Genomic DNA, 20740 nt, shown 5'->3' with positions numbered 1-20740 from the left:
GCGCCGTCAATAACGGTTTCACTCGGGTCGTTACAAGTGGTATCAGAGCGTTGGTTGTAGGGAACTAGGACGTGCATTAGTGTGTCTAACAGAGTCGTTAGGACGCATTAGTGAGTCTAGACTACAACCGGATAGTTAGCCATTGCATTCTGACATACATTTGCTATAGATAGCACTTACTTGACTACTTGTGCATTATACTTGAATCATCCTTAGGCAAACTTTTTAATGGTACCCAACCTTCATCATACGAACTCGTATTCCGCCACTTTTTGGTAACACACGTAAATTCATGATTCATACACGTATGGATGACGACGACTTCATTAGTCACACTTGTTCGGGAACTCTGTCTCCCGGATTGTTATTTGCCACCGTTTCAACTTACTCTCGGTTTCCCACTGGTGTTTCTTACTATCTACTTTTTGGTGTTACTACCATCACTACTCTAGGTGAGTATCGTCATCAACATTTATCACCACGGTTGCGTGCTACTCGTTATCATGACTCGTTACTCTTTTCATACCTAGATACCTTATTGTCTGACTCGAACCACATTGCCGTGAACAATCATTTATACACTTCCCTCGGGGAACGCTTCTTTATAGTTGCACTAATTCTTTCGATTCAATACGAGTCACGTTAGAGACGTCGTTACACTTTGTTTATTTTAAACTTCACGATTACACGAACTTGAATCTATAGAGTGATGTGGGAATGGAGGTATGAGTTAGCGTAATATAACGACACTCGATCAACGTGGTTATATTACGGTAAGACATACCAAAGTTCTGGTGACGCGTGATGGTGGTTAGACTCGATCAACCTAAACACCACCATGTGCCATGTACATGACTTCATCTTTTCAGGTTTGGACATCCGAAAACTCCGAGAATACTTATAACAACCATACCGGGGACACACCTTCAATTATTGTCAAATTATATTTAGGCTTCCGAATGAATTACCGATTCCATTCGACTTCAACCGTATGTCACACGGGTATACTAGCTCGTCCTCGCGCAGTCTTATTGACTAACTACAATTTACTCGTTATGCTCACATCGGGGCGGAAACTTCTTTTGCATCACCCTCGTACTTCCGGTTCAGGAGGTCCTTATTCTAAATTCTCAATGGAGAGCGACTCTTCACGTCATACAAGTATTCGCCGCGAGAGTGGATAGTCCTAACAATCGTTTTCAAAACCCGATAAGAACTTGCCCCGACGAACGTTTTTGGAAACCGATGAATCTTCCGCGACGCGAATTTTCTTGAGAAATTTGTCCTAGCTAACGTTTTCAATTCCTAGCAAACTTGTTCAATATGCCTTAGGGAAATGTACCCCGTTTCGGATCGAGATCCTCGTTTCACTTCTAGATTTTGGAGTACCTTACAAAAAGCCTCGGGACCGCGTTTAGACATGAGTACCGCGTACCATCCACAACCCGACGGACCGAACAAACATACGATTTAAGTCTTGAAAACCATAATACGAATTTGTATTACCAACTTCAAATTTTCTTGAGAAACGTCTTTGCCTTTAATCAAACTCTCTTACTACAAAATTTTCATTCGAGTATTGACGCCACGCCTTCGAAACCTTATATGACCGGAAACGTCATTCTCCTTTTGTCGAACCAAGTAAACGATGACCAATTCACCGGGACCGGGATTATTCATGAGCAACCGAGAAAATTTATTCATATTCAGGTAAAACCCTACGCGACTCGTAATCACCAAGAGCTACGCCGATGTTAGACGTAAACATTTCGAATTCCACGTGGGAAACCGCGTCACGTTAAGAGTCGCACCTTGGAAAGGTTTAATCCGTTTCGGAAAACGTAGGAAGCTAAATCCGCGATATTTTGATCCTTTAAATTCTTGGGGTGTTTTGGACCCGTCGCTAGCCGTTTAGACTTTTCCGACTCATTTCGGGTCTCCGTTTATCCTACATTCGATGTATCAACTCAAAGACGTGTTATGCGAAACGAGAACTTGTTACCTCCTTTGATGAACTCACTATCGACGATAACCCTCACTTCCTAGGAGGACCGGTTGAAACCATGAATCATGGAAGCCAAACCTTAAAACAACATATGATCCCGACCGTCAAAATTCGTTGAAATACCCTAGAACGTACTTCTCCCTCATTCGTAGAATTGGCAACACAAAATCTCGAGGAAGATTCAACAACTACTACTTCCAACTAAATTTCGGGACGAAATTTCTTTTGAGGTGTGGATAATGTAACATCCCGCGTTTTCCGTTAAATTTAATTTTAACACCGTCTTTTTTTTTTTAAAAACATAATCTTTCGTATTTAAATTAATAGTTTCCGTGAGTAACGTTCATTATATTCCCGCTATTTAATTTTGACATCACCCGTTTACTCGAGCGTTTTAAAAATATTCGTTTGGTAAATTCCCGCACCCGCTTTGAAACTTGAGGGACTAATTTTGGCACTTGGCCAAAATTTGGCAACTAGTCACCACCACCACCACTTATCCATTCATTTCACCAACCATTTCTTCCTTTCTTCCATTTTTACTCTCAAAACACCAAATCACTAATTCATCATCTAATTTGGATCTAGGAAGCTCACAACAAATCCGACTACATATTCTTAATCCTCTCATCATCCTCTACGATTTGATACTAACCTCATCGATTTTGGGTAACATTTCTAAAACTCTAGATTTTCTCAAATTCGTGTTTTTGACTTGAAATTGTGTTAGTTAGTGTCTATGGCTCGTGTGTAACATGAATATATGTTTTGTTTGCTCGATTTGTTGTTTTGAGTAACTAGTTTGAGTTTTTGAAGTGGGTTTGCTTAATCTTTGATTTTGGATGATTAAAAGCTGTTTAATTGTTATAGTTCATGTATTAAATGTGTTACTAGCATCATTAGCTTCATTTTGATGTATAGGTTGATTAAGAAAACTTCAAGAACATGATTAGTGATTTTATGAACTTGGATTAGGGTTTGACAAGCTTTATATGAACTTTTGGTGCATCAAATGCCATGAATTGTTGTTGATAAGTGTTTGGTTGCAATGTGTGTTTGATTACCTTCGAAACGGCATATTGTACATGTAAATTGGTTGCCCGAATCATGAAATGCGTTTTTAGAACTTGAAACTTTGATTATGAAAGTTTATTGATCACATGACGAGAATTCGATTGTTGTAAATGATGTTTTTGTGTGATGATTTGTGTTTAGTTGTGTTCCTTGTCAAAAGAGCTTTCCAACGGTATAAGATACGTCTTCTAATTGTTTGCGGTTTGCGTTTTGCGTTTGTTTGAAAATTTCCAAGTCTTGAACAAGTGAAACAGGCCAGGGACCAGGCCACGGCTTTTGTCGCGGCGCGACAGGCCTGGCCGCGGCGCGGCGTATAACGTGTCCAGCTTCTGTCCCATTTGTCCCTTTTTACCAAAAATGTTTGCTATGCTACGCACCTCCGATTAACATGTAACTTGGCCAACATGCTCATATATGACTTCTAAGCTTAGAAAAATAGTTTGGGACCCGACCCGAACGTGTTGACTTTTCGTTGACTTTGACCAAGTTTGACTTTTAGTCAAACTTAACCAAACTTTTATACAATCGTTCTAACATGCTTTTATACTTGATTCTTGCATGAAACTTGACAACGTGATTCACATTCTATACTATTCGAGTCGTAACGAGCCATAGGACTAATTGAACACATTTCACCCGACCTTGTATCGTAACCGGTTAATTGATACAACTTACTTGTTTAGGTCAAGGCTAAGCAACTTTCATGCACACGTTTACTTGTTGAAGTACCTTTATACTCGTACACTCGAGGTGAGATCATAGTCCCACCTTTTCAACAACTTTTTATACTTTAAATTGTGGGCTGAGAAACATATACTTTGTTACATTTTGTACTACTTACTTTTATACTTTGAACACAAGTACAAGGAAAACAAACATTCCACAGCGAGTTAGAACAAAAATCCTCAATTCGATTATCATTAGTTACACTTGCAGGGTGTAAGCGAGAACTTATATTGTGTGGCCATACGGGTTTGACAAACCCTCATTACGGACGGTTCGCTACCGTCTACGGATGAAATATATTTTCGGGAAACAGTGTATGTTCTAACACTATTGTGATGGGGTTCTATGGAAGGAAACGTTAAGTCTTGATAATTGGGTGCTCGCGAACCAACTTTTGGAATGCAACTTTTGGATGATCAATTTATGGAAATACTAAATCTTGTGGTTCAAAATATAACATTTACTAATACACCTATGATTTCACCAACGTTTTTCGTTGACAGTTTTCTATATGTTTCTCAGGTTCATACTTGGCTATTTGATACATGCTTCCGCGTACACTCATACTTGCTTGGAGTCGAGCATACATGCATACACTCTGATTTCTAGCTTGGGGTCAAGCATACATACATACATACGCTAGGGATAGCACTTTTGGATTCAAACTTTTGTTTACATACTTACGCTATTTATAGCAACTGTGTTTTTCAACTTATATTATGTCGCAAGTTATTTCATTTATACTTTATGACTTTTGTAAACTTAGACTTGTTGTCGAACGGTTTTGTAAACTAAACTTGCAAGTCTTGTACTTTTCAAATGAATGCGACATAATTTTGGTCAAACGAGTCTCATATAGGGACTACGACCACGCAACGGGACCTAAGTTAACGGCGCCGTCAATAACGGTTTCACTCGGGTCGTTACATATTTGTTTCGAGCTTTGTACTTTGTATTGGTTTAGGATCTTCATTATTCGATTCGATGAAGATTCCGTTTATATAGTAATTGTTATTTTTGCCAAAAAAAAGATACATTTTATTTTAAATATTGTTGAGATTATCTAAGAACGGACATGTGCTTTCATCTACGCAATCTAATTGCATATTTAAATGCTTTTATTGGGTACATATAAACTTTGAGCTTTAGATAATTATGCTATAAGGGTAGAGTTATTATAAAATGGCAAAGAAGAAATTACAAGTTCAGATTGAGGTAGTAGATAAAGGAAATGGGCATGGAGGCTCACTGACTTCAACAACTCCTTCAAGCATCTGAACAACCGTCCTCATGATCGGTCTCAGAGACGGATTTTCTTGTATGCACCAGAGACCAACCATGATGAATGTTTTTAGGTTCTTGTAGTCAGCTAAGGCCTCTAAATCATTCGCAACAAATACATCCAAAGTTCTCTCTTGGTAGCAATCCCATGCCCAATCAGTCAAGACCGGTCCACACTCGTTACCACTTTCAGATTCCTCTAGGCTCTTTCGGCATGAAATGATCTCAAGTAGCAACACACCAAAACTATAGACATCCACCTTTGTGGTTACCGCAGTGTTCCTAAACCATTCAGGAGCCACATAACCTTTTGTTCCTCTTATTCCTGTATTTGTTCGACTTTGATTCATCTTCAAAAGCTTGGCTAACCCAAAATCTGAAATTCGGGGATTATAGTAATCATCAAGAAGTACATTTTGCGGCTTTATGTCACAGTGGATGATTTGTGTGGTGCACTCTTCATGAAGGTACCAGAGTCCCTTTGCAATGCCCAATGCTATATGGCTCCTTTGGTTCCAAGACGGTTTATTGTTTTCAAATAGAAAACTAGCCAGAGTGCCATTACTCATGTACTCATAAACTAAAAGCCGTTGATCACCTTCGTCACAGTAGCCAAGAAGTTGCACCAAATTTTTGTGATGCGTCCTCGAAATATCCCCGACCTCAGTTTTAAATTCCTTCTCACCATCTTCAACTAGTCTAGTATTCAACTTTTTAACTGCCACACTATTAGTTCTGATAAGCCCTTTATAAACTATTCCAAAAGACCCCCTTCCAAGTTCATCTGTGAACTCATTAGTAGCTTGAACAAGTTCTTTATACGTAAAATAAACCAGATTGGTTTCGGCAACATTATCACCTAGGTTACGAGTTCTCGCCATCTTATGGTAGTTTAGAAATAAACCAAGACAAATTACGACTAGTAATATGGCATTTACAAAAACAGAACTACCTAAGAGAGCTGCTCCTGTCGTTATCAAAGTTGTTTGGTCATTCTTCTTTCTCGGAAATCGAGGGGGGCTATGACGAGGAAGATCCCCTTTCGCGAACTTTAAAAATGCTTTCGTATTAAGTGACTCGTTCATCCATCCATTAGAGAGAGGAAGCTTCTTTTTCCAACAATCGTTACCATCATGGACCGCCACTGCACATAAACAATCATTCAAGCATGAATCTTTGCACTCTTGCTCATTAGTTGAATCCAAGTGTACATAGTCGGATCGCGGCCAATCAGTTTTATTGAGTTCCACAAAATCAAGCTCTCCATTATAACTTGACACATCATCATCGCACGTTGTAGTAAAGTTTAGCTTGCAGTCGCCATACGGATCGTTAGGATCTAACAACGATAACCCTGGTGGGCATTCACACTTTGGCCGTCTAGCACCGTCAAGGCTACAAACATTGTTAAACCCACAAGCCCCACTACCTTCGAGTCCGATGATATCACCACATATGTTTTCAGGCTCCAACCACGAAACACTCCAACTTGTGTTGCTAGTGAAATTTTTGGGATAATAGTATTGAGTAAAAACCCCATCAAAAGAAAGTGTAGCTCGGTGATAATAATCACCCGACGGGAGTGTTTCTCTCGGAGTAAGAACAAATCTTTGGCCATTTCTTTTCAATATATACATGTAACCTGTTACATCAAAGATCAATTGGTCACCAGCATTCGTTGAATTGGAAACGTCTATTGTATTACTCGAATAATAAGCCTTATAGGCAAAATTCGAAAGTACATCTCGAGAATTAAGAACAAGATTTCCGTCTTGTAGCATGCGTAGCTGAAATCTTCCACTGGTGAAATTTGTTTCGCTCATTTTTGAATTAATCACTCCGCCTCTCGACATAATCTGAGTAGGCAACAAGGTGTCTGCCGGAAAATTAAAACTCTCCCATATCATGTTAGAGCCGCTACCAACGATCACAAAGTTACCCGTATCATTCATGACACCGTATGAAACATTATTGGAGAACGATCCGGAAGTCCATACCTCTCGACCCTGAAGATTAGTGAGTACGAGCCCACGCTCGTTTAGCTCAATTTTCGATCCTCTGGGCACGGTTGGATTTCCTTGCGGATACCAGATAATGGTCTTGTTGGGTATCTTATCATACCATACGGACAACACAAATATATCTTTTGCCTGAATTCGTTGGAACCCAAAGGCGAAATCACCTGATGATGAGATCCATGGTCTAGTAGCATCATCTGTTGCTGTGAGAGATGAACCAACTGGTACAGAACCATTTGATTGTTGAGCTAGAGTTGAAAATGGTAGAAAAATAGTTAAAAGAATGTAATACACAGTTGAAATTTTTGGGACACTGAACATTGAAAAATGCTAAAATGATGTGAACGTACACAAGAAACATTGAAGCTAATTAAAACAAGAAATGTTAGTGGTTAAGTGAAGGACTTTTGTGAGTCCTGTCAAACTTTATGATCCAAGGAAATTTCCACACGGAGGTACTAAAATAACATTAATTAAAAATTTCTTACCTGTAACAACAGAGACTGATTATAAATATAAATACAGAGTATTATATATGCATTAATTAAAAAATTCTTGAAGTGTCGACCTATGTAATTTGAATATATTATTAACTTCAAAATACACTTTTTTTCAAAGTTTTCGGACAAAATACATTTTTTTTTATATAAAAAATTGACAATATATACAATTGGGTCGACCATCATTTTGGTAAACTACAGGTATAGAGTGGTTGACTATACATTTTTTGCCTGTAATCGACCAATTGTTGGTTTACCACTTTACAATGATGGTTGACTATTTACTCTACCAAACATTAAAGAAGAGTTGGTAGACCACTTCAATAGGATGGTCGACTACGTAGTCTACCAAGGAGTTGGTCGACCACTTCACAATGATGAGTTGGTCGACCACTTCACTAGTGATGGTTAACTACATGTTTTGAAAGTTGGTCGAATACTTCACCAATCATTGTGAAGTGGTTTACCAAAAAGATGGTTGACCCAATGGTGTATAATGCTATTTTTTTTTTTTTTTTAAAGTGTATATTGTTGAAAAACTTTGAAAAAAGTGTATTTTTGCCAATTTTCCTATATAGCCAAAAGTAAATCCAAGCAAGCATCAAAAGGGGAAATCATCTAATCCCGAGCATACCCTTTCCACGTCCGCCTCCGAACCTAAAAATATAAACAACGAGAGGGTAAGCTAATGCTTAGTGAATGCAATACTTATACGCATACATACATAATTCAATCACTTGCATACACCTACACAAACAACACAATAATCATTAGCAAACCACAATAAAAATATAATCGTATGTACAACAAGTCAACACCATTAGCATAGAGATCTCAACAATAATACGTGCCAACAACAAGATACGTACAATGCTAGTGAAACATACACACCCCAACATTCACAATGTCGACATTCGACTCGATGGTGGCCGACAAAGAGCGGTAGGTCAAATACGTTAACCACTCACCACCCATCGCAACGTGTACGTGGCCGACGAAGAGTGGTAGGTCAAATACGTTAACCACTCACCACTACGCACCATGAGGCCGGCGAAAAGTGCAACCGATGTGACGACCCGAAAATTTTCGAACAAATTTAAACTTAAATCTTTATATGTTTCCGACACGATAAGCAAAGTCTGTAATGTTGAGTCTCAAAATTTTTGGAACTATGTTTATATATTCAATTACCTTTGACTATTCCTGACGATTCACGAACAATTGTTTGTATATATATATATATATATATATATATATATATATATATATATATATATATATATATATATATATATATATATGAATCCTATATATAAGTAATACTATAAATATCATAATATACATAAATAATTAATAAATATTAAAGATTCAATACATTATGTAATAAGTAAATATGATACAATTAATAAATTGTAAAAGTAATTACAAGATAAATATAGTTATTAATATTATTATTATTATTTTATGATTAAAAATAAATGATAATATTAACATTATTGTTATAATTATTAGTATCATTGTATTAATAAATTTATAAATTTAATTATCATTAGGGTTATTAAAAGTATTATTATTAACTTGACTACTAAAATTATCATGTTATTTAAAAATTGTTATTACCATTATTCTTATCAGTATTATTATGATATTAATATTATTAATAAAATTATTATTATCAATATTATTATTAGTAGTATTCTTATTAAAATTAATAACATTTTAGAATTGTTAATAGATTCATATTATTTAGTAATAATGCAAAAATTTAAAAAGATATACACATATGTATATTAATACGGATAAATAACAGGTATATATATAAAATAAATAGATAAATACGGATGTATATAAATGCAGTCATATAACATAGATATAAATACAAATATACTCCGTATATATAAGAGGATACAGATATACTCCGTATATAAATATAATATAAATACATATAATTATGTAATCTGTTTGACATCGTTATCATGCTTTATGTGATTTTTATTTCCTGTCGGAGTTGTTACGCGTCCACTTCATTCAATCAAAAGGATCACTGATTATAACATTATTTATATCAACTCCTTCTACTGGAATTCGGAGAATAAAAAAAACCAGAAATTCAATAAGAATAACCCATCCATCTCTATTCTTAAACTTTTTAGCCAAATCTCAAATTCAAACGAAATTCCAAAATGTAATAATGTGGTTCTGTTAGAAATATTTCATTCAAAGTATCTGGAAAGTTTCAATCTTCAATTTTTCATATTGATCAAGAATTTGAGAGTCAAAGTTATGTTTTCAAAAGTCAAACTTTATGTTCTTGAAGAAATTCGAACTTATTTAGATGTTTCCAGTTAAATTGACGTTTGATAAAGTTTCTTGGAGTTATTTGAGACATAATTTGTGTTATAATCTTCGACTAAAACGTTCTTAAAAATCGAGTTTGATATTGGAGCTTATTTTTTTAAACCGTGAACCAGATTTTGATGTTCTTGATTTATTTTATTTTTTTCGCGTTTATTAATTCACCATCTCAATCTTAAAACGTTTATAAATCGATTTCACATTCTACAGCAAACAAATTAAGTCTCTGTTTATTAATCTGATTCTCTGATCGACTTTAATTTCTTTTTTAAGAAGATGAAGGAAAAGGGAAAAAATAGAACAGGGTAAATAATATTGGGTGTGGTATAATATCAGAAAAACAGCTTGGTTCAGATGGTTAAGGAGATGATGGGTGAATGGGAGGTCGTGGGATCGAATCTGAGCTGGGTCATTTGCTTTTTAGAAAGCTGATTTTACTTAAGGTAGTTTACTTACTTATTTATTTTTATTATTATTAGTATTATTATTATTATTATTATTATTATTATTATTATTATTAATTATGTTATTACTATATTAATAATTGTTATCACTAGAATTAATATTATGAATATTATTATCATTATTATTATAAGTAATATAAATCAAAACTTATTTGTATTATCATTACTATTATTATTATTATTATTATTATCATCATCATCATTATTATTATTATTATTATTATTATTATTATTATTATTATTATTATTATTATTATTATTATTATTATTGTTGTTGTTGTTGTTGTTGTTATTATTAATTATTGTTATTATTACTGGTATTATAATTATAGTTATTATTATTACTAATATATGTATAGTTATCATTTATTATTGTTATCATGATATTAATTACAATTACGATTACTATTATTATTATTATTATTATTATTATTATTATTATTATTATTATTATTATTATTATTATTATTATTATTATTATTATTGTTGTTGTTGTTGTTGTTATTACTAATATTATTATCATAACTGCAACTAGTAGTAAAATTAGCATTTTAGTTATTATTATTATCAGTAGTATTATTATTATTTAGTATTATCATTAAGGTTAAAAATTTAGTACTATTATGATTAAATCAATATTTTAGTATTATTATCATTATTAATAGAATTATTGTTATTATCAAAATTTACATTCATAAGTAGTATTGTTATTAAAAGTATCATTTTATTTGAAGTTATCATTACCAGTTTTATTAAAAATCTATCAGTCTTAAAAGTTGTATTTTATTAAAAATTAACATTTTTATTATTAATATTACTATTATCATTCTCAATATCTCTACTAACAAAGTGACAAATGATATTATCAAAATAATTATTTTCAACATCATTATTAAATCTAAGTAATAGTATTATTATTATTAACTTAACAAACAAATGATATTATATAAAAATATATTTACTACACATAACCTAACTATATTAATAATTCTATATATAGAAATGAAAAATTACATAATGAAACTTATTAAATTATTATTATATATATATATATATATATATATATATATATATATATATATATATATATATATATATATATATATATATATATATATATATATATATATATATATATATATATATATATATATTTGTTCGATTACAACTACGTGTGTTAATATATATACAAATGATATATGTTCGTGAATCCGAGGCCAACCCTGCATTGTTCAGTTCCGTCGTATGCATATTTTTACTACAAAATATCGTATTGTGAGTTTCATTTGCTCCCTTTTTAAATGCTTTTGCAATATATATTTTTGGAACTGAGAATACATGCGCTGCTTTTATAAATGTTTGACGAAATAGACACAAGTACTTAAAATTACATTCTATGGTTGGATTATTAGACCGAATATCGCCCATTCAAGTCTGGTAACCTAAGAATTAGGGAAATGAACCCTAATTGACGCGAATCCTAAAGATAGATCTATGGGCCTAACAAACTCCATTCTGGAATTTGGAATGCTTTCGTACTTCGATTTAAATGGTGATTGCGATTGCCAATATTTATGGCATACTTGCGAGTATGCGGGGAATATTCTATATGCATTATGTTAATGTCAGTTACCAGGTGTTCATCATACGAATGATTTTTATACACTTGCGAGTGTAAGGTTATTTATGAAAAATTAAATCTTGTGGTCTATTAAAATTATATAAATGAATGATTACAATAAACCTATGAACTCACCAACCTTTTGGTTGACACTTTAAATCATGTTTATTCTCAGGTAGTAAAGAAATCTTCCACTGTGCATTAGCTCATTTTAAGGATATTACTTGGAGTCATTCATGACATATTTCGAAATACGTTGCATTCGAGTCATTGACTTCATCAAGATTATTATTAAGTCAATTATAGTTGGATGTGTTATGAAATGGTATGCATGCCGTCAACTTTCGATGTAAAGAAAGTTTGTCTTTTAAAAACGAATGTAATGTTTGTAAAATGTATCATATAGAGGTCAAATACCTCGCAATGTACCATATGCTATTGTATTCGTCCTTATGGATTAGGACGGGTCACTTCAACCTAAAAGTTAACACTTACCTCAATCACAAGGATGACCGACGAAAAGCGAAACCGCTTACCATCCTACGATAAATGGTCAACGAAGAGCGGATCCTCAAACGGATAACACTCACCACTCACCCCAACACACATATGTGGCCGACGAAGAACGATAGATCAAACGTTAATCACTCGCCACATAACCAAACATACACATGTGATCGACGAAGAGTGATAGGTCAAACATTAATCACTCGTCACATAACCAAATGCACACATGTAGCCGACGAAGAGTGATAGGTCAACCATTAATCACTCGCTACATAACCAAACACACACATGTGACCGACGAAGAGTGATAGGTCAAGCATTAACCACTCGTCACATGCCTCACCTCCAATCGTGGTCGACAAAGAGTTATTCCTTCTGGATATCACTCACCACATATCGCAACCAAATATAGCCAACGAAGAGCTATCCATACGGATATCACTCACTATATTTTCCAACCCAATTGTGGTCCCCGAAAAGTGAATCCTAACGGATGTCACTTACCACACCGCACACAAGCAACCAAATTATATACATAAACGTATAAATATTCCACTCACCTCGATTACTTGAAAAGCAATCCCGCTTGAGCTCCTAATCGTCCAAATGAAAATCACCTAAGTAATTCACAAACAAATAAGCTAAACACTCTAGCTTATGCCCAAAACACCATAAGTGAAATTTCGACCCATTAGCACTTACTTCCACTTTGACTAAGTCAAATATCACACGAAAACCCCTATAATCACAATCGACTAGCGATTATGTTCCAACAACTCATTTTACTCAAGGTTTCATCATCAAAACATATTACTTGTATCACTTTACACAAATCCCATTTTGACCTAATCTCAAGTCAAAACACCCATTTGCAAGCTTACACAATTAATCACTTATAACCTAAGTTAACTAGTGATATTAACATTCGAACATGATTATCAACTAATCAATTTCATCATCCAACCCAAAACCCACCAACAATGGTTATCGACACCATTTACTAGCTCAATCACCCAATTATCAACTAGTGGTTTTACTCAAGAACACCCAAATCCAAAACCCCAATTATAAACACTAATAAAACTATGAAAACTCGGAGTTAGAACTTACCAACACTACCACAACGTAGCTAGGAGCGAGATGAACAACTTTGACACTCGAACTTTTGATCGATTCAAGCTCCTTCTTCTCCAAATCTCCAAATCTCTCTCTAGAATCTCTCTCTCTCTCTAGATGAAATGGGAGTGTTTGTGGATTTGAAAGTGATCCAAAACTAGATCCAATTCTGGTAATAAGGCTACAGATCCGTCCTCAAGTGAAATGACCAAAATGCCCTTCTTTTAACTCTAATTAAAAGAAAACAGAAAACTGCCATCAGACAAGGTGCGCGGCGCGCACCACTGCCTGTGCGCGGCGCGCACAAGCTCAAACTCAGTCTATCAGTTTCGATTTAATCCAGTTTGATTATTCAACGTTTATGTACACATGTACACTTGGGTTTAGGGTCTTACAACTCTCCCCCACTTAAATTGGATCACGTCCCCGTGATCCTCGCCACTTTACCAACAGGACCCACGCTCTATGGTCCTTCGACATACGTCCAAACTTGATGTCCACAACAATTTCCACAAATTCTAAGATTTCACACAATTCCTTTAGGCGACTTAACTCAAAAGTTACCCTTCCGATTTAAAGCATCATCCGTGATTTACCAAATCTACCAAATCGAGCACTAAGTCTCGCTTCATTCCCAAATCGGAACGAACTCACACCTCGACCGCATGACAAACACATGCTAACATTCCAAAATCTCGTACCGAGTTAGCAATCCCTTTAGCGTACCCTTATCATGTACATCGCTAAAGTAACAACATACCAAAGAAATGGCCAACAAACAACACAATGGAGCAGAAGAAAAGTGAATCCTCACGATTGGATACAACTTGCCCCACATCCTCACGCGTACGTGGCTGACGAAAAGCGGTAGATCAAACGTTAACCACTTACCACTACGCAACAAGAGGCCGACAAAAAGCGCATCCTTACGGATCACACTCACCTCTTCCCACACATGGCCAAACAAAAGTGATTCCTAACGGAAAATGCATTCCACACAACAATAAGTAACTAACGAAAAGTGAATCCTAACGGATAACACTTACTACTTATCACACCTCAACCGTGGCCAACGAAAAGTGAATCCTCGCAATTGGATATCACTTGTCACAATACATACAAACAAACTAAGTATATACGCATACTTAGAATCATTCCACTCAACTTGGAATCTCCCGCACACGAACCATACGTATGCACAAACATCGCTAACACGATCGCGCAAATCATAACCTATATCACGCATAGGTTCAAGAATACATTCCTCTAAAAGAGAAATAGGCATACCATCCCTCTATTACGGGACCCTACCTTGCTCAACGAGCCCGCCCAGTTGTCTCTTAATGAGCTCAACCACATTACCACCTCAAGTAGTATTTCACATCCAAACCAATAAATACAATTTAACCAAAATTGTACTTTACCACTAATTGACCAATCTAGGTCCCGACACTAGTCCCCGGATCTACCATGAGCATTATCCAAAATTTTACACTAAAACCTCCTCGTGTGGGAGTGTAACTCCCCCACTTGGAACTACGTTCCATAACCACATCGTCGTGGTAACAACATCCCGCGATAATTACCACATTCCAAAATACGTGACCAATCTAACCATCGGTCGTAGTACCCGAATTCCCAAGAATTCATTTCGCACACTAGAAATTGACGCTCACCGTCACCCGTTGGCGTCATTTAAGCAACGACAAAAAGCCAACACAACACGCACCTTGTACAACCGTACAATGCTAACAAAGGTAGACTTTTCTAACCATTGGGTTCACACGACACATTACCACATCTTGCTCCAACCTTGAGCATACAAAGGATCTTAACCTATCCATAATTACTTCGAACGAAGAGTTCATCACAAATTACACAAACTTTATTCTTGCAGTTCTCCGATTGCCATAGCTTGTTAAAGTTCCACCTAGTCACTCATGTACCTAAGGGTTTCTCTCCGGTACCCTAAGTACAATGTAACCACAACGCCGTCGGAGTCGAACATTACTCTTGCAACTATGAAAGAGGCACCTGACATCGCGTCACATAGACTCCACTATCAACATTCACCGAGACCGAAAAGCTCAACCTCGAGGATTCCATTCATCCGATTTCACCCATCACAACACAAAAATGACCTTAAGTCATCCGTACCTGACGAAACTCATGTTTCATAAATTACGACACAAAAGCGACTACGCGCGACCAAAACAAAACCGAAGCCCATTTCCATGGCTTGGTAAAATCTTTCGCCCAACACTAAGGAATGCTTGGAAGCATCAAGTCTTACACCCTTCGCCCGTCAATCCGACTATCATCATAGGGTAATTCCGTAAGGAACGCTACCCCTCATCACACTACGCATTAACACAAAATGCATTAAACAAAATCATAAGTACATTTCAAAAGAAATATCGAAAAGTACATGAACATCGTCATCAGGTTCTCATGCATCACCAACTAGTTCTGGACACGCCGACTTTCGGTGTCCCTCCTTTCGACAATTAAAACATGTATCCTTGTTAGACTTCACATTCGTACATTCGCGCGATAAATGACCCCGTTGTCCGCAATTATAACACGTGGGTATAAAACCACCAGTACCACTCTTCTTCACGCTTCCGACACCCTCGGAAACACTCTTACTCTTTTTGTTCGAAAACATCGTAGTTTCGAACTTTCGCTTACTAACATCGGAACCACTCTTCTTTAGGACAAGCGTCTCAAAACCCTTCGCCATGTCAAACAACTCATCAAAAGTTTTCAACGAATTCCTACTAATCTTCTCTTGGTAGTTGTCATTCAAAGTTCGGTAAAAGTTATAGCACCACAGATTATATATATATATATATATATATATTGTAACACCCTAGGCAAATCCCACATCGCCCACGAACATGAGTGATCATGGGATTATAAGGTAATACTCACGCTTAAATGACACAACGCGTTTTGGGATCACAAGCTGAGTAGAAGTGCGAGTACGTTGTGGTTAAGCGTGCTCGGGCGAGAGCACTACCAGGATGGGTGACCTCCTGGGAAAGTGCTTCTCGTGTGTGGTCGCCAAGAAAAAGCCGTGCGCCTGCGGGCAAAGCGGACAATATTGTGGTCATGTTAAGCTGGGGTGTTACAGAATGGTATCAGAGCCACTCATGTGCCGTTGGGGGTGGTGGGGCAAACCTCATCGAGGACGATGAGTCTCTAAGGGGGGGTGAATGTAACACCCTAGGCAAATCCCACATCGCCCACAAACATGAGTGATCATGGGATTATAAGGTAATACTCACGCTTAAATGACACAACGCGTTTTGGGATCACAAGCTGAGTAGAAGTGCGAGTACGTTGTGGTTAAGCGTGCTCGGGCGAGAGCACTACTAGGATGGGTGACCTCCTGGGAAAGTGCTTCTCGTGTGTGGTCGCCAAGAAAAAAGCCGTGCGCCTGCGGGCAAAGCGGACAATATTGTGGTCATGTTAAGCTGGGGTGTTACATATATAGCGGAAGACCAATTTATAGATATATTATATGTATAAAATCTCATTAATAATAAACACGTAAATAAATAAATGACTGGGTGTTATATTAAACGTAGTTACAACTTTTATAGAAAAGACGCGACATCAGAGTTCCGACTAGTCAAACATATCTCCCAAGAATCCGTCTCCCTGGAATCTATCAAGTATGCAACAGTCAACCTGCAGGGAAGAGGAGGGGGTTAGCACGAAGCTAAGTGAGTATGACTAACTACAGGCAATAGTATACAGAAACCGTCATACTAATCATGTCACAAAGGCTAACACACAAACATCACCCAAGTGCCGTCTACAGAGACTCTGGCGGCTCGGCCAAACCATTAACCACCAGCTGATCGGACTGGGGCTTACCAGAAGTTCCTCCACCACCGTGTGTATATACATAATCCACACGCGACAGACGCGTCATTCACATATATATACACCTCGGTTGTCTAGGCTACCACATGAGGAACCCAACCCGCAGGTTGATCTCTCCTACCGAGGCTACCACACAATAGGGACGCACTGGGCTCCAGCAGACAAGCATCAACTAACATGCAGTCATCACAACGTACTAACTAACCACAACAATAAGTATATCTAACAAGCATGGCAATCATAATATAACATGCTACTATATACTATGTTCTCCAGTTAGTCCCACTCACCAATACCGACATCACTCGATAGTCTAATGTCACTGAGTCTTCTCCTCGTCTGTATCACCTGAAAACAATACTCACAAGTTAGTTATAATATTTTGATCATCAAAATACAAACGGGCAGCATAACGGCTAAAAAATCAACACTTAGTAAAATTTTACACTGCCAAAGACACTCGGTCGACTGTCAGAGACAGTCGGCCGACTGTCTACACTCACTCGGCCGAGTGTCTTGTCACTCGGTCGATGGTCTCTCACAGACACACTCGGCCGATGGTCGAGTCAGTCGGTCGATGGTCGCGTCGGTCGGTCGACTGTCAAGAGACAGTCGGCCGACTGTGTTCATCTGCAGAAGCTGAAGACAAAGTGACGGGTTTCACCCAAAATCGACCAATTCTCGATCTAGAGCACGTTTTTAACCTCAAAACTTACCAAATCTGATACATTGATCATTTAGAAACACAAACCCACAAGGTTTTGACACTAACAACACCAAATTTAACCACTTTGACCCAAAATACACACTTTGTAAAAATTAACACAAAAACTCAATTTTCTCAAAGATTAAAGCATGAAAACTTGTGATTCTTACCTTGATAGAATCAGTAGATCACAAGGAACATGAAAATGTAAATGATTTGAGCTCAAGAACAAGGATTAAGGATTAGGGTTTGGTAGGTGAAGGAGATGAAGTACGGAGTGTGATTTGGGAAGAATCTGGAAAATGCGAGAAATGGCAACACTAGGCATCATATTTGGGTTAATTTTCCCACACTGTGCAACAAACGGGTATTTGTCAGTTATCTGATATCTTTCGTACTTAATTTGACTGCCCTAACGGAGTCCAAATTAAATAAACAAACTTGTTCTGTGACCCTTGTCACATACTGGTCCTATCCACATCATTAAATAATACAAAATATAAAATTAGAATAAAAGCATATAATAACACCACACAACCTGAGGGCAAAATAGTAATCTAACAGCTAGGCCCGCTTCGAGGGTGTTACAAATCTACCCCCTTAAAGAGATTCCGTCCTCAGAATCTGCTAAGTCATAGTCAACACGGTCACAGGTAACAAATTCCAACACAATTGGTCACACCGGTAGCTACACCAAAACACATCCTAAGATAACAAGCATTGCCAAAGTTCATTAGTTTTCTCATCTGTCAATCCATAAGCCAAAAAACATCAATTTAAAAACCCACCGTTACTAAGTCAATGCCAACCCGTTCTGTTACGACCAACTCCACTCACGCAACCCAACATTCAGATAATTTATTCCGCAATTGTCTATAGCATCACAATTATCGCTTGAAGGGGTAACCAAGCACCAACAATCTACTGTTTAACAAGGGTCGTGCACGTCATCATTTATCCTAAGTTAAACTAAGAGGATAACGATCAAACAATTCAACACTAGATGCAATCAACATTCATTCAAATACAAGACAACCCAAAAATATTATATAGACTCATCATCAACTTAATTGACTTCCACGAAACGGTTCACAACAAGTTTCCGCTTACATATCGTATTCTCGAATCATATGTAACTATCCATCATTTAGTCCTCCAATTTACATCAATTAGTCTGATTTCCTCGATTTTCCACAAAAAGTTTCACGTCAAACTGTCACTACACCCTACTTTCTGAATATACCAACGGTTATACACTGTCAATTTTATCGAATTGGACTGATCCATGACATTTCAAGATTACTCATAAAATAAATCCATCAAATCTCCCATTCAGTTTATTCTAAGTCATCTGTCAGTTGTCAACGTGTCACATGAAGACACAACTCAGTTAAGCCCACAATTCTACATCACTAAATCAACAAAGGTCATGGGTATTACAAACCACCAAAATGGGCCACAACGTAACCTAAGTCAAATCATGTTCTACGGTCATACGCCTTACAAAGCTCCGTTCATTCTCGTAGGTCAAAAGCTAACTTATCGGTCTAAGGCCAAACACATCATCTGCTAGTCTACTATCCAAGGGTCAAAGACCCGCCATACACCGATTTGCAAACTTACTTACTCAAACTACATGATATCTGCACTGTTCCTCACATCCTGATCTTAGAAAACAGTCTTTACCACGAGTTAAAGAAATTCAATGCTGATAACCTACCGCTATCTAATAACTGAACAAATCTAATTTCGTCTAAATTCCAAACTTGGTCTATCATTAAACTTACAAAATACCACAAAAATTCCATCTCATGTCTAGATTTGACACACTAACTCTCGAGTCACTACTAATGACCCACTACCTGAAATCTGTCAATCATGATTTGAGGTTATCCCCGAGTCACCATCATCGAATCTCCTAGATTAACTCACTCTAAAACACTGAATAATGGTTATCATTTGCCTTAGAATACACAAACTTAGCTAGTTTCATCACTACAACATAGCCAAATCAACTCGGGTTACACTAAATTTCCTAAACTCCGTAATTTAATACTTGTTGCAATCCCGATATTCAAGAATTTCATTGAAATTCGCTTATCTGGTTCAATATTCACCCAATTATTCAACGACTAAATCGTGATTCTGGTCTACTCAATCATAGTAGAAATGATTACCAACTCAATTTCAAATCAATTCAATCATTACATCACAAATCTTGAGTAAAGAATAATCATCCACACATTCTGAAAGTAATTATCCAATTATCAATTTCCTTAAGTAACATCAATACACATGCCCAACACCAATACAGTTACATCAGATAGATCGTTACTTGGTTAAAGTGCTACCAGAACCCGCAATTAAATACCTAGTTCAAAATCGATTTCTAAGGGTTTCGTCATAAATCACTTATCTAGGTTGATACTTACCCAAAATTCATCATTAGAAGAAACACTTACAAATGCAATAT

The 20740-nt window shown here is 36.5% G+C and overlaps 1 protein-coding gene across 1 annotated transcript; it reads right to left on the bottom strand.

The window, feature by feature from the left end:
• Positions 1–4933: 4933 nt before the first annotated feature.
• Positions 4934–7405, bottom strand: LOC139877359 (G-type lectin S-receptor-like serine/threonine-protein kinase LECRK3). Its single transcript, XM_071864780.1, has one exon. It carries the CDS (start codon positions 7036–7038, stop codon positions 5011–5013), a length of 2028 nt encoding a protein of 675 aa, XP_071720881.1. The 5' UTR covers positions 7039–7405; the 3' UTR covers positions 4934–5010.
• Between the last annotated feature and the right edge of the window lie 13335 nt (positions 7406–20740).

The sequence above is a fragment of the Rutidosis leptorrhynchoides genome, chromosome 11 (genome assembly GCF_046630445.1).
Source record: "Rutidosis leptorrhynchoides isolate AG116_Rl617_1_P2 chromosome 11, CSIRO_AGI_Rlap_v1, whole genome shotgun sequence".
Lineage (NCBI taxonomy): Eukaryota > Viridiplantae > Streptophyta > Magnoliopsida > Asterales > Asteraceae > Rutidosis > Rutidosis leptorrhynchoides.
The sequence above is the reverse complement of the archived record's forward strand: the minus strand, read 5'-3'. Positions and strand labels throughout refer to the sequence as shown.

What these genes read in the sequence shown, in the direction of transcription:
- LOC139877359 (XM_071864780.1), bottom strand. Translation starts at nt 7,038, where the DNA reads ATGAATGATACGGGTAACTTTGTGATCGTTGGTAGCGGCTCTAACATG.